The sequence below is a fragment of the Grampus griseus genome (assembly GCF_964374135.1).
Source record: "Grampus griseus genome assembly, chromosome: 10".
In the NCBI taxonomy this organism is placed as follows: Eukaryota; Metazoa; Chordata; class Mammalia; order Artiodactyla; family Delphinidae; genus Grampus; species Grampus griseus.
Window position 1 is genome coordinate 56476162 of NC_139004.1, and position 14746 is coordinate 56490907.

General features: G+C 49.2%; 1 protein-coding gene across 5 annotated transcripts in view; it reads left to right on the forward strand.

Annotated features, from left to right (window-relative positions):
- CTDSPL (CTD small phosphatase like) overlaps positions 1-14396 on the forward strand; it is a gene marked incomplete at its 3' end in the record, with an annotated part of 128528 nt that extends 114132 nt beyond the window's left edge. Inside the window, exons 6-10 of one of the 5 annotated variants that reach the window (XM_082663115.1) lie at positions 3340-3432; positions 7016-7201; positions 10694-10811; positions 12521-12591; positions 14172-14396. In XM_082663115.1, the coding sequence (XP_082519241.1) occupies positions 3340-3432; positions 7016-7201; positions 10694-10811; positions 12521-12591; positions 14172-14267 (564 nt within the window). Of the gene's footprint in view, positions 1-3339; positions 3433-7015; positions 7202-10693; positions 10820-11771 lie in introns of those variants that run through there. The other 4 variants (XM_082663116.1, XM_082663112.1, XM_082663113.1 and 1 more) reach the window with 4 other exon arrangements.
- Between the last annotated feature and the right edge of the window lie 350 nt (positions 14397-14746).

The window sequence follows — 14746 nt, forward strand, 5'->3', positions numbered from 1 at the left end:
ATCAAAGCTAAATCTGAGTTTCAGTTAGCATTTTTTAGTAATTATGTTTCCTGTGAACTGTATTTCTAAATTCCCATTTCATAGTCTTTTTATTCCTAAATCAAAAGGAAGTAGATTTTATTAAAAATGCAATGATGTTCTGCTTTTTTTTCCACTCAGATGAATTTTATACTTAGTTTATAAGGGAAACTCTAATCTATTTGTAAATATTAGATGTGGTTGCAAGTTCAAATAGTTCTTTGATTTGATGCGGACTTTTAGAAGTTTCCGTATCCCCCACTGGCCTAGCTTGATGGTCTAATTAACTTCCCTGTGTAATTGCTTCAACTACTCTCCTAGCAGACAACAGGAGAATGTCACAAGTCACCCGCTTATGGTAGATTCTCGGGAAAAGTTGTCCGTTTCCAAGGCCAGCCAGTCCAGACTTACCTTGTCACTCCTGCATCGTGTTCTCCAGTGAATATTCAGCAAAATCCAACCCAAAAAGGAAAGGAGGAAGGGTGTGCGTTTTTTGGATCAGCAGGCAGCTTTGACTAAAGATGCCCTAGTCAGCTGGCATACATCTTTTTTCTGATTTTTTTTTTCCCCTTATTTTCCTTTTTTCTTCATGAAGCTCCTCTGGAAATAGTTTCATTTATGAAATATTGGAAACATTGTAGGAAGACATTGTAGGTTTTCCACAGGGATGATCCAGTCATCTTCCTTGTCAACCCCAAGATCTAAAGGGAGGGTCTTTGGCCTGGTGTGTTTATATCCCAGGAGGAAAACTCTCCCTTGGTGCTTGAGCCGTAACAGGATGTCTTTCCGTAATGATGTCGGTAGTCTCTTTGGCCCTTGAGTGCAGGGTGTCAGAGCTGGGGGAATCGGCCGATCCAGCCACCTCATAGCACACATGGGGAAACTGAGGCTCAGCCAGGGAGAGGATTGGTTCAAGGTCATACAGTAGGAAGAATTAAAATGAGAGCTCCAGTCTCCTGTTCCTAACCCAGGGCTCTTTGGGTGATACTCGAGTCCCTCTCCTCCCCTGCCAGGAGGTCCTGCCAGGAATCCGTCCAGTCCCTGGGAAAGGCAGCCCTGTCCCTGGTGTGTCCACACTTCACACTTTTAAAAGCCATCAGGGAGCAGGCACTTGGGCATTTAACATTTGCAGAAGCGTCAACAGAATTAACTTAGCATCTGAGAAGCAGTTAAGGCTTCTGCATTTATTATCTTGGCTCGTGTTACAAGATAACAAGACAAAGGAGAGGCTGCCCACTGGCATGGCAGGAATTAGGAGAGAAATTAATCCTTTGTTCCTCATGACCGTGAGCGTGGCCCTCAGGACCTGACCTGCTATGGCCAGCCCATTCTCTAAGGAGCCGCCCAGCTGCCCCAGCCCTCCAGACTGTGCTGTGATTCACTTGGTGGTAGATACCCCAGAGCTGGGGTCAGAAACTCTCTCTCCTGAGGGAATGAAGCCACAGGCGCCCAGAGGAGGACCAAGGCCCTGGCGAAGGCCGTGGCCTCGTTCAAGTAATCCAGGATAGGCTGTGCAGGTCCCAAGGGGCCTATTCTTGGTTACTTGCACGCGGACGCGGGCCTGGACGCTGGCCTCCGGGCCCAGGACCCTCCTCTCTGCCAGAGGCACCAACACCAGAGTTCCCAAACTAGTCTCCTGCCCTTCGCGTGTAGCAAAGCTTCCTTTCCAAGCAATATTCCCAGGGAGACTGAGGACCGCAGGCCGGATCCGTTCCTGGCACCAAGCAGCCTCGTGGGCAAAAGTGGGGCCTGGAGCTACTACAGCCACAGGTCCAGCCCTCAACCCACACCCAGGCCACCCTGCTCCTCTGGCCCCTCACTCCACACACCCTTTCAGTCAGCCATGTTTCCCACCAAGTCCTGGCTCTGTGTAAACTCCTTTACCAGCAGCACATCCTCCGTGTGGGGCAGAGCCCCGTTCCCCTCTGTTACTTGTCCTGTTAGGTATCCAGCCTTCTTCGTTTATGGCCCCATGCATTACTCGCCCTGGCCTGCTTTTCACATTTCATCTTCAGCCTTTTCTACCCCCATTTCCCCCTCTTTTATTGCTGCCTCTGAAGGGCTGGTCATGCAGGGCTCTGGCCATTCTCTAACACCCCAAGTGTTTTCAGGCCAGGTCTCAGGCTCATACTGTTTCCTCTGTCTGGAAGCTCACTTCTCATCCTTATCAGCCTGGTGAACTCCTATTCATCCTTCAAGGTCCAGACCACATGTTCCCCTTTGTGATTCCCTCCCCTTGAGAGGGGAGTTAATCATCCTCAATTTATCCCTCTACTACAGCTTTCATTACACATGTTTATTTTGATATATTTTTCTGTATGTCTGCTCTAGACTGTGAGCTCTTCAAGGGCAAGGCCTGTGTCTCACTCACCTTTGTAACTGCTTCAGGCTGAGCCCAGAGCTGGGACTGAGCGAATATGAATTGAATTGAATTTTAACAAGTTTGAATTATTTTAGGGAAATGGCTAATTTCAGATGGAATTTATTCAAGTTTTAATTAGTTCTTCCCTCCTCCCACCTCCTCTATCTCCTCTTGCCAGCTCTGCCTTCTCTCCCTGCTCCCATGTTTCCTCACATTTGTTCAGGTTCCCCAGTCAGGAGCAGAGCCCAGCCACTCTAGGAAAGGCTGCTCTTTGCCCCCCTCTACCTGGCGGCTCCTCCTGATGGCTGGTTTCTGGGGCCTGGGGTAGGCTGGCTTCAAGTCCCCTGAAGCATCTGTTTCTGGAGCAGACCCAAGCAGAGTTACCTTTGTGGAGTCAGGTAGATGGTTTCCCAAGCCGACAAGGAAGGCCCTTCCTTCAGCTTTGCTGGGCCTGCGCCTCCACCCCAGGCCTTCTCAGCAAGGGAGGGGTTCCAATCAGAGTAGGTAGCAGCTGGAGCAATCCCAGGCCTGCCGGGCAGGGGGCCAGGCCCTGACCTCCCCAAAGGACTACCCCAGAGCACAGCCTGTGTCCACAAAGGGCCTGACTGAGAGCATGTGCCGCGAAACGCACGTGAAATGAAGGAATTGTGTCACACAAATGCGGCACAACCCTTCCACTCACTGCTTCTGAAAATCCCCAGGACCTTCAATACCATGGTCAGCTTCCCTTTCCCCCTTGGGAGGGGCGTCTGCTCCGAACTCAGACCTGGAGCCCAGTCTGAGGTGTGTCTGGCCTGAAGCGCCGTATCTGACTGCACAGCCCTTCATACGCACCACATTAAACCAAGGGGCAGGAGGCAGGAACCTGGTTAGGAATTCTTCCTGTGCAGGGTGTCCGGGCCCCAGGCCTTTCCCAGCGGCTGCTGGGACTGACCGGCGTGCTGTCCCTGCCGTTGCAGGTGTATGTGCTGAAGCGGCCACATGTGGACGAGTTCCTCCAGAGGATGGGGCAGCTGTTTGAGTGTGTGCTCTTTACTGCCAGCTTGGCCAAGGTGGGTCCTGCCCCCAGCCCTGAGTGCCCAGCCCCTCCACCCCTGCCCCCTGTCAAGCAGCCCTTTGTTAAGGTGGGGGAAGCTGTCTCCATGGTGACAGGTTCCCACCCCAGGTGGGGTGGATGCAGGCCATGTGCACAGCACCAGCCTGAGAGGCTTCTGGGTTACCATAGCGACAGCACTGGAACAAATGCTCCATGAAGTTGCTCCCTGCGGCCGCTGAAGCTACTTATCCACAGACCAGGGAACCACACATGTGTCCAGTGTAACCAAGAAAGGGCGTACGTATCTCATCTGTTGACTGGCTACGGGCTCAGGCCTCTTTGCCCTTGGGTTAGCTCACACGGGTTTCAGGGAGAGATAAGGGTCAAAGATTCATCCACCTGCTGGGGCCAGATGAGAGTTGTGACTGCCCTCATGAGCCCTGGGACCTCAGGCCAGTTGCTTCACTTCTCTCGCCTCAGTTTCTTCTATAAGATGGGGATGATTCCATCTACCTCATGGGGTGGGTCAAATGAGATAATGCCCATAAAGAGCTTAGCACAGGGCCCCGCTCCTACTCAGCAAGTGTCCGTGGAGCACCTGCCGGGTCCCATGTGCTGTGCTGGGCGCCGTCACGTGGTAACCGCTACTGGTGTTCGTTCTTTATTATCATAATTATTCATGATGATAAAATAATTCACACATGTTCTGGTCCTGTAGTTTGGTATGAATCTCTGACCCAGCATCTACACTGGCTCTGACCAAGGAGAGTGGTTTCTTGGCCCTCTCCTACTGTTGGAGGGAACTGGCAGGCTCACAGGGCCCCCAGTGTGGTTTAGTCTGTCCCTTCACAGGGGAGCGGAGGTACGTGCGTGGTGTGGAGGGCAGACAGGGCAGGCCCTGCTCCTAGGAAGAGATCCTTGCCATGACCATGTCTCAAACCCTGACCCCGATGGGCCAATGCCATCCATTTGTGTCTCCATGGGCACCTCAGGGACCCTGAACGGCCCCAAAGATGAGCTCTGTGGGGCCCAAGTTAGCTAGCTGTCTGCCTGTCTGCAGACCTGCTCCAAGGACCCACAGGCAGCTTCCTCCCCCATGTTCTGTCTCTGCGCGGCTCCCTTCTCTGCATGTCGAGGACTCTGACCCCGAGTTCCCACACACGCTGCTTTGCCAGGTTGGGCACTGCTGGTTTGGGCCATCTCTCTGTCATGGCCGAGGGGAGAGAAAACCCCACTTGCTCACATTCTGCCAAGCTCATCACCAGGCCGGCAGTGAGGGGATCCAAAGCCCCGGGCTGACCTCTGCATACTGTAAAGGGAACGTGGCCTCAGGGAAAGCATAATCTTCCCTGGTGGGTACCAAGGCTAATCGTGCTGCGGTGCCGAGGGCTGTTCTGACAGTGCTCTGGGCTGCCAAGGAGCCTGAAGTGATAACCAAAGAAATAACAAACAGGAAGATTGCACAATGCTGGTGGATTGAGAGCTGTTTTTTCTTTGGCGAAATTGAAAGCACTCTTTCTTGGCATCATCCCCAGCACTTGCTTAAACATCCTTGTTCAGTCGCTCTCCCTGGACGGCTCCCACCTGCCCCTCCATCTGTCTCTCCAGCCCTTCTCTCGCTGCTGCCCCAAGGCTGGCTCTGCCGAATCAGCCCTCAAGTCTAGCCGTCCAGCTTCTCTCCTCCCTGGTGCACAAGCTCTGCTGACAGGTGGCCGCTCCCCAGTGCTTGGCTCTGGACTCAGCCCCAGCCAGCACTGTTGGTGCAGAGGACCTCCTGGCCTGCCGCCCGGGGACCTAAGCAACCCTCTGCTGACTGTCAGAGCCCTTCGGTGTCTGCTTCCCCATCTTAGTGTCCTTCCTTCATTCACTCACCCAGCAAGCATGTACTGTGTGTGTCAGCCACTGTACTAGGCACTAGGCATACCACAGAGAACAAGAGACAGTCCCTGCCCACATAAAGCTTATACTCCCCACCTTCATCTCCAAGGCCTGGAGCCCCAGAGTCAGACATTCCCTTGAAAGATGTATGCCACCGCCACCGTTAATGATTATGAAGAAATTACCTAGAGTCAGCCCCTTAAAAACAACCCACATGGTACTTGGCTACCCTCACCAGCAGAAAACTGCAGAGCCCTGAGCTCACCCCACTTGGTTGGCAGGAAATCCAGCCTCCTCCTGGACTCTGCTCCATCAGGATGTCTCTGGAGAGAGGAGGACTCACCCATGGAACCAGGATGCTGCTCGTAGCCCTGCATCCTGCAGCCGTGCCTGCCTTGGCTCTGCACTTGGGCTGCTGTGCGTTCTGCCACTGGCCTTCCCAAGACCACCAGCCTCGGGTGCTTCCTACCTCCCTGGCAGAGCCTCTGGGCCCCTAGGGAAACTGGCTGTGCCCCTCACTTGGGTCTTGGTGCTGAGGCCTGACCTAACATCGGGCTGGGAGCTGCCACTCTTTTGCCTTCAGGCCAGGCCACTCAGTCTGGATGAAGATTTTCCCTCAGGGATAACCCCTCTATTTCTTTATCCAGTTCAGCCTGCTTTGGGGGGAATTCCCCCAGGCCACGGAATAGGGCCAAGCTGGATGAACCCCAACTGTGAGCGGGGCTCGAACTCCCTCCCTTAAAACTCCTGGGCTCCAAGTAAATGGAAGTGCTGTCTGGGCACCATCCAGTGACAGTCGGGGGCTGGGCTGGCCCAGCTGCCCAGAGCACCTCTAGGGGGCAGTGTGGCCCCGTGCACACAAGACAGATACCAAGTCCGCTCTTTCGTTCACTGACGGAAGTAGTATTTACTGAGCCCTACGATGAGGTAGGCACCCACAAGTGCTAGGGATGTCATGGGGAACATGACAGGCAAGGCCTGGTCCCTGACAGGTGACAGGAACGTCAGGTGGTCCCAGGTGGTGAGCTCTGTGGGGGCAATGGCTGTGAGGCCAGAGAGTAGGCAGAGAGGAAGGGCTGGGTAGGTGATAAGGGAAGACAAGATCTGAAAAAGGAGGAGACAGAAGGAGAAGTTCGTGCAGAGAGCGGGGGAGAGAGTGTTCCATGCAGAGGGGACACTGGTGCAAAGGTCCTGACCATGTGCAAAGCCAGTGTGGCTCAAGTGACTTGAGATGGAGCTGAGAAGTGGCTGCAGCTGTACAGGATCCGGCAGGGACCAGGGGCCCTCGTTCCAAATGCGACGGGAAGACAGTGCAGGGAGTGATGTGGTGTGGCAGATGTCTTCCAGCGGCCGCTCTGACAGCTGTGGGGTGAAGGGGTGGAAAGGAGGCCCAAGGGGAAGAGGGAAGCTATTCTAGAGGCTCACACAGCCACCACAGGCCAGAGACTACAGAGGCCCAGACGAGGCAGTGACAATACAGAGAGATCCAGGTGGATTCAAGATATTTTTGGAGCTGGAACTGACAAGAATTTCTGATGGATTGGATATGAGAAGTGAGAGAAATGGAAGAATCCAGGGTGTCAGGGAAATAACCAGGATCTTGAAACACATCCAGTTATTTAAATCCCTTTTTAGAAAAGTAGTACGGATCTTGCTGCAGGAGGTCAGGGCTTCTGGGCTCTTCCAGGCGCCCAGGCTTCATTGTAACACCTGCTTTCCAGTACGCAGACCCTGTGGCTGACCTGCTGGACCGCTGGGGTGTGTTCCGGGCCCGGCTCTTCCGAGAATCATGTGTTTTCCATCGAGGGAACTATGTGAAAGACCTGAGTCGCCTTGGGCGGGAGCTGAGCAAAGTGATCATCGTGGACAATTCTCCTGCCTCGTACATCTTCCATCCTGAGAATGCAGTAAGTAGCCCCAAAGCAAAAGGACGCAGAGCTCCATCTGAGCTCTCTTGCCAGGCAGAACCACTTTTGTACCTTCAAGCCCCTGTGCGGGGTTTCTTGGCCTTTTCCTTGGTGAAATCCCAACTCTGCCACTTAGCAATTACATGACATTGGCCAAGTTATTTATGCCCATTGAGCTTCAGTTGTCCTGTCTGTCAAATGGGGAGTATAAGCATGCTGATCTCATAGGATTGTTGGAGGATTGGGTGGCAGTACGTGAAAAGCACTTAGAGCAGAGCTTGCAGGCTCAATGAGCCTGTATCTCCTTAGCATCTTTAGGATTGTGACCGGGAAGGTTCTGTCATTAGCTTCCTGGAGCTGGCTGTTGCCCAGGACTTCATGACCCCTGTAGACTTAGAAGGCCTGGGTGACCTCTTCAACAGAAGTATTAAGAATGAATAGCACTTCAATGAGGTCTTCAGATAAGACTGCCAGGCTTTACGACCTCATAATGATGTCTAAAAAGTAGACAACGGGAACATTTCCTACATAAAACTCCATGGAGGGCTTCCCTGGTGGCGCAGTGGTTGAGAGTCCGCCTGCCGATGCAGGGGACACGGGTTCGTGCCCCGGTCTGGGAAGATCCCGCATGCCGCAGAGTGGCTGGGCCCGTGAGCCATGGCCACTGAGCCTGCGCGTCCGGAGCCTGTGCTCCGCAATGGGAGAGGCCACAACTGTGAGAGGCCCGTGTACTGCAAAAACAAAACAAAACAAAAACCATGGAGTGTGGCAGCTCCCAGTGCCGACTCTCTGGGTGCAGCATGACTCAGAGCAGGAGAGACGCCCTCCTGCTGCCCGCCCTTCATTTCCAGGGGAAGAGAGACCAGCCCCATTGGTGATTGCTCACCCCTCCATGGTGGCCACCATGCCAGGCCTCAGCTCAGGCCCTGGAGAGGATGTTTCTCCCAAGCCCATGTTTCTCAGACTCAACAAAAGCCCAAACAGGGTCCTTTCCTTGAGGCCAGAACTCTGTTGCTCCACTTATAACCAAAAACTGAGTTCAAACTAGATTCCATTAGTGTATAATCATTATTTGAACAAACATTCAAAATGTATTATATTTAAATATGCTCCTTTTGATGAGTTAATCAAATTCAACATAATGCATTTTGTAATGTGTCTAACAGATAAGGGTTCTTTTTAGTATAATCCCAATTCCTGGGACTTTTCTGGCAGTCCAGTGGTTAGGACTTCACGCTTCCATTGCAGGGGGCACTGGTTCAATCCCTGGTCCGGAAACTAAGATCCCACAAGCCTCGTGGCGTGGCCAAAAAAAAAAAAAAAATCCCAATTCCATTATCACATCTGATAATACTAACAGTTTCTTAATATCATCTAATATCCAGTCTGTGTTCATCTTTTCCCTATCATCTCGAAATATTTTCTTACATTTGGATTGTTTGAATCAGAATCCAGACAAGGTCCATACGTTGCTTTGGTATTGTGTACTCACTGTGGTATCCCATCAGGAGGCATACGACATCAGGTTGTCCCACTTTTAAAGATTTTGAATTGATTTTTGGATTCAGGTGTTGTCAGCCGGATCCATCCATTTTTAAATTTTCAATCGACCTTTCACGACTGCTCACGACTGTGAGCAGTCGTTGATGATCCTTACCTACATCCACTATTTCATTAGGAATTGCAAAATGGTGATTTCTGAATCCTATCATTCTTTCTGCATTTATGGGCTGGAATTCTTTTTTTTTTAAATTGAACTTGCTCTCATTGACTACTTGATTACCCTAAAATTCATTTTGAATGTTTGAATAGGGAAGTCAGAGTAAAGTCTTGGTTCTTTTTCATTAATTTTGCAGTTTTCAGAGTCATGAGTTGGTGCTCTAGCAAGCCTCCAAAAGTAACCAGTGAATTTTTTTAGGTACCATTATGAACTCATGGATTTTTTTTATGTTATAACTTAAGTCCACCTATTATCCTTTTGTATACTTTGGCCAGTGGATGCCCCTTCAGATAACAATAGTCTTTGATAGCTTCCTGCTTTCTGGTCCAGCAAGATGTTCTAAGCTCATCTTGTCCATTTCTTGCTCCAGCCCTGGAATCAGCCATTTTTCTATGGAACCTGATTCCTAAGAATGAAAATGGTATCTAGAGACCACAGTTTGGGTGGGTTCTCATTGTTACTGGGATGTCCTTTGCTTCCAGTCCTTTCTACTGGACAGAGCTAAAATACACTTATTTTTAGAATGAAAACAAAATCATAAATTCACATTGGTTTTTCCAATTCAGTTGTAATGGTTTTTATTTAATTTGTTTTTGTATTTGTGTCTCCTTCTCTTACGCTGAAACTCCTGATTCCTAAAGATACTAACATCATTACAGATTTGATTTATTCTATAGTATACATTTAATAGCTTCAGAATTGCAGTGTTTTAATATTATTACTAATAATAAAACAATTGAGTGCATTTAGAGGTTTTGTTTTTTTGAGAAATCTACAAACAGCACTATGTTTCAAAATCACTTGAAATAATCCTCTGTGGTTATGTCACAAACTTATATACACTAAGGTTCATCTTTTGTTGCTTTTTTTCTTAATGATTTAATTTTATTTCAATTATGTAACACATTTACATAGTTTAACATCAAAACTGTCAGCAAATATAAATTCAGAGAAGTCTTGTGTCCATTTCTGCCCTCTCCCCCATTCCTGCCCCTTCCCCAGGAGTAGTCATTTTTTTGGTTAATCCTTACCTTGTTTCTTTTTTAAATTACATGCTGAATTTTTATGTTTCTGAGCAGTCTTTAGATTTTTAAAATGGTCAAAAATACTGCTTTTCAACTTTTTTGGCTTCCCCAAATTTCTTTTAATATCTCTTCTTTGCACCCCTGGCTATTACCCACTAGCAGCCTTCCCCACCTCTCTGTCTAAACCTAAGGGAGAATGCTGTCGTGCCCATGGCTTCAGAATGTCCTGAAATTTTATACTTCCCCTTTTACCTGATCTCTGCTAAGCGTGGAAGGAAATGGTCCACTTCTCCTTGCCGTGCAGTCTGGCACAGTGACCCTAAGTGGAAGCCCTCTGGTGCCCTCTATGTGGGCTCCCTGATGTCAGTGTTGGCTGGTGTCCTCTGGCTCCAGGTGCTCTGAGGTACCAGAAGCTGGTTTAATGCAATGGCAACAGCGTTTTGGAATTAGCAAGGTGCTAAGCTAGTTATATATTCTGTGCCCTGGCCACCTTTTCTGTGGCAGGAAAACAAAACAGGCAAATGCCTGCAAAGTGGGTACACTTAATTTTGCCTTCCTGAACCAGGTAGATCTAGATTGATTTTAGTTGGGACAGGAGAACGAACAAGATGATGATGATGATGATGATTTCCAGGTACCCATCCTCCTTACCAAAGAAAATGTTAAAGCACAGGGACCCAGTCAGGCTAGAAGCGGCCCCCGGGCCTGGATACACTTCTGCTGCCCCTTCCACGCACTGTCTTCCAGGTGCCTGTGCAGTCCTGGTTCGATGACATGACAGACACGGAGCTACTGGACCTCATCCCCTTCTTTGAGGGCCTGAGCCAGGAAGACGACGTGTACAGCATGCTGCACAGACTCTGCAGTAGGTAGCCCCGGCCTCCGCCCGCCTCCCGCCTGTGCACCCTGGAACCTCAGCCTCGGGACCTGCCTGGCCTCAGCTCCCCAGGAGCTAAGAGTGAGGACATGCCATACTCCAGGCCACGGGGCGAATGTGGCCATACCTACCTGGTTTATTTTTTAAGAACAGAAACAACTATTTTAAAATGAACTCTTTTAACGAATTTCATAAAGGGACATGCATTTTACTGGATTTGCTTTTCTTAAAACATACCAAAAAGGAAAAAAATGGGAAAAAAAAAAAGCTTGATATCTATCAGACTTCCTTTCAACTGTCCTCCCCTCCAGCAGACAACCTGTCCCCTTCTACCCCAGCTCAGAGTAGCTGACCCAACTCAGAATCTCTTTCCTACAGGATGAAGTGCCTTTTTGAATGTTATTTTAAGCTGAGAGTTAATTTTTCTATACAACGTATTTCCAGACATCTTTTAGTCTTTTATTGTCTTAGCTTCTCTAAGAAGATAAATATGACAATTTTCTAAAACCTGGAAGGTGGGAGGGAGGTGGGTGGTAAGGGATGGGGGTGAGTCATAGGAGCCTGTCTCCCAGCGGGTGTGCTGCTCCGACCGCCTGTGGCATGCCGCAGGGTCAGGCCCCTGCGAGGAGATTTTGTGATGGTGTCAGTGTGTGCATTCATTTCTGACCCAGTTTGGAATGTATCCGCAATCGTGTGGCTCAACGCTTTAGGAAACGGTAGATCCTTTTATATTACCCTTATTGTTTCTGACGGTGACAAATTTGTCTTGAGGTCACAGTTTCCCCTGGAAAAGTGGCATCATGTCACTTCCGCTTTCACACTACTGCCATATTTCTGTATGTTTTTGGTTTGGTTGTTGTTGGTAGAACAGTTCTAAGAAACTCTAAAACCCTTGGATAGTTTTAAAAAAATCTGATGATTGATTTTTAAATCTGTCCTTTCCAAAAGCTGGATACCCGTGGAGCTGTTTGGGAATTTTCTTTGCTGCTACCGTGCTGCCACCAAATGGAATTGACCAGCGGCTGTTACACTGTTCTTTGCCACTGTGCCTACGCTCAGAATCTGCTCACTGCTAAGCTGCAGACTTGGACAGGGTCAGAAACATAGGTGTCCCACCCCGTTGCAGACTGTGGACTGCGTTCCTTCCCTGGCACCAGCCTTGGGAGTTCAGAAGGGAACAAAGACAAAAGGGCCAGCGCACCTGACTGGTGTGGCGTTCATTTCAAACGGCAGTCAAGCTCAGAGTTTCTGATAAGCCGACTGTTGTCTCTTGAGAACCTGTGGCCTCAACCCACCACCACGCTGATGTGGCCCGAGTCCATCTCTTGGTCTTCTCTTTTGAAGCACAGCCTATTTCTGAGCCGAGGGTTGGGGAAACGCATCTAGATGTGGGACCCATCGCCCAGAGCCAAGGAGAGGAAGGGCCCCCTCCCTGAGCCGGGGCTCCCTTTGCAGCCTTTCCCAGTGAGATCTTTTAAGCAGTGCCATGTTCCTCGTTTGACAATAAGACAGTCTATAAAGTATTGCTCTTAAAGATAATTTAAAAGAACCCTTTCATGTTGGCACCATTGCCTTAGTCCTCTATGGGTCAGGCCGGAGTTCTGGTGGGAGTGACTGGCACTAAGAAGACTGGAAAACGGTGGGGGGCGAGGAGCTGTCAAAGTAAAATTTCTTTTCTGCTTTCATTCATAAAATAGTGAAGCCAGCTGCCAATCACGTCCTCCCAACAGCACTTTGGTCTGCAGACTGCCGTGCTTTCAGAAGAGAAGTAAGTATTCAGGGGTAACCAGGTCTCCCCATGCTCTGAGTGTTCCAAACCCAGTAATCCACATGCCAGTTAAAATAGAAAGAGCCCCTTGCAAGGCATGACTACAGAAAATAACAGTTACGTGGCGGGTCTGCACATGCCATACACCTTGATTTGGAAAACTAGTCATTAAAAGAACCCACTGCCTTAAATGTCTTGAATGTTGCAGTCAAGTGTCTGACATGTGCTGACATCCACACAGAAATCAGTCCTGATGAGAGCCTTAGAACCTCACCTGTGCCCCCTTCTTTGTTGGCATCCCAAGGTCTTATTTGGAATAGGGGGCAGAGAGGACTGAAATCCTAGAATATTCCAGGGGAATCAAACCTAGGAGTCGTGCCCCACTTCCGATGGAGTGAAGACACTTGGCAGGCTTGAGCCAGACACTTCACCTGGTCATTCCTGAAACCGTGAGCACCATTGCACTGAGCCAGTGCAGAGCTGCCGGGGGTGGAACCCAGTTCCTGCCACCACAGACGCAGAACGTCTCAGGAGGGCAGCGGGCCCTCGGAGCGTTCTGGATTCTGTGCACCTTATTTGACCCCACTCCAAAATTCCGTTCTTATTTTAACCCTTGATTCTGCTTTATGTACATAATCAAAATATCTATATCGATATATATATTTTTAATCATCTACATGTAAATGAAGCAATAGAATTCTAACATAAGGCCAAGAAATGAGATGAATGTTCGGGGTTTATGTTTTTTAAGGTAAATACGGGTATTGTTTTTAATTATTACCTTTTATTAAATTGTGGGCTTTAAAACCTAATGAAACCTATCAGCTATTTCTCTGTGCCATATACTTCCCATTGTTACCAAAACACCCCCCAACTCTTTAGCCAAATGAGAAATCTGACCTCTTGAGTTTCCATGGTCCTTTCGGTACCAGGTTAAAATATAGTCTCCTGGAAAAATATTTTTTACATTAAGATCTGGAACAGGATTCTGTGGCTCGTGGACTCTGATGTTATCACATCTCTGGCCGGGCCTTGAGTGGAGGTGCCCAGGCACACCTGAGGTTGTTACTACTCTGTCTTCCATTGCTCTGGAATCCTACGTGTTGGTCCGTGGTTTCACCCATTAGCTGTTTGTAAACAATGCATCTGTATCCTAAAAAGAAGCACCACGTGTCATAGCTGATGGTTGACGGGGAAACTCCTTTGATGTGGTGCAATTTTGATGAGATGATTTTGGAGACATGAGGATGCCCTAATGACACTGATTTGTCATGGTTGCAGCATTTGAACTTGTATAAAAAGGAAATCTGTATAAGTCTATAACCTGGCAACATTTTTATGACCCTGTGTATTAAAGATGGCTTTCTCATAAAATCCAGAACTGCACAGCCCTATGGTCAAACACTCGTGACGTTTGTGCCTCTGCTTTTAAAGGTGCTGTGATGGACAGTTGGCATGCCAGGGTTCGAGAAGAGTGGATGGTTTGACGTGCTTGCATATACCTGTGCAAAATCAACTGGCTGCCTCTGTTCCTATTTTACTGTAAATTTGATGGTATCTGTTCCTGTTCCATTCTCTAGGGAGCTTCTCTACAGACAAACACACACACGCACACCCCCAAGTGGTGGAGATGCTGGTGGTGTCTGGGTAGTCATGGATTTCTGTTGGACATTTGAATGTGTAAACAATCCAGCATCACTGGGGAAATACTACATGTAGAATGTGCACGTTTCCAGGGCCGAGCATTGTCAGTCAAGAGATTTGCAATGATTTCCTTCCTGCCAAAAATAAATACATGAAACTGCGCTCTCTTGTGGGTGGACTGCTTCTTAGCACCTCTCCTCACTCTGTTCTCCGTTCTCTCCCAGCTGCACAGCCTCACACCGGCACCTTGGGTCTCCCGGTGCCCCAGCTTCTGAAGAGCAGGGGCCAATGGGAGCAGGATCTCAGGAGCCACGGACCTTGACTCCAAGGGGAGCTAGGAAACCACTCTGCCCAGAGTTAGGACCCTGGCTTCATCTCCCCAGACAGAAGCGGTCTGGCTTACCATCCTCCCCCAAGGACGCCAGCCCTACCAACAGGCTTCCAAGTGCAGCCTGAGGAAACCACAGCCTCAGAGCCACAGGCATTGAGTGTGGTACCTAAACCCATAGCC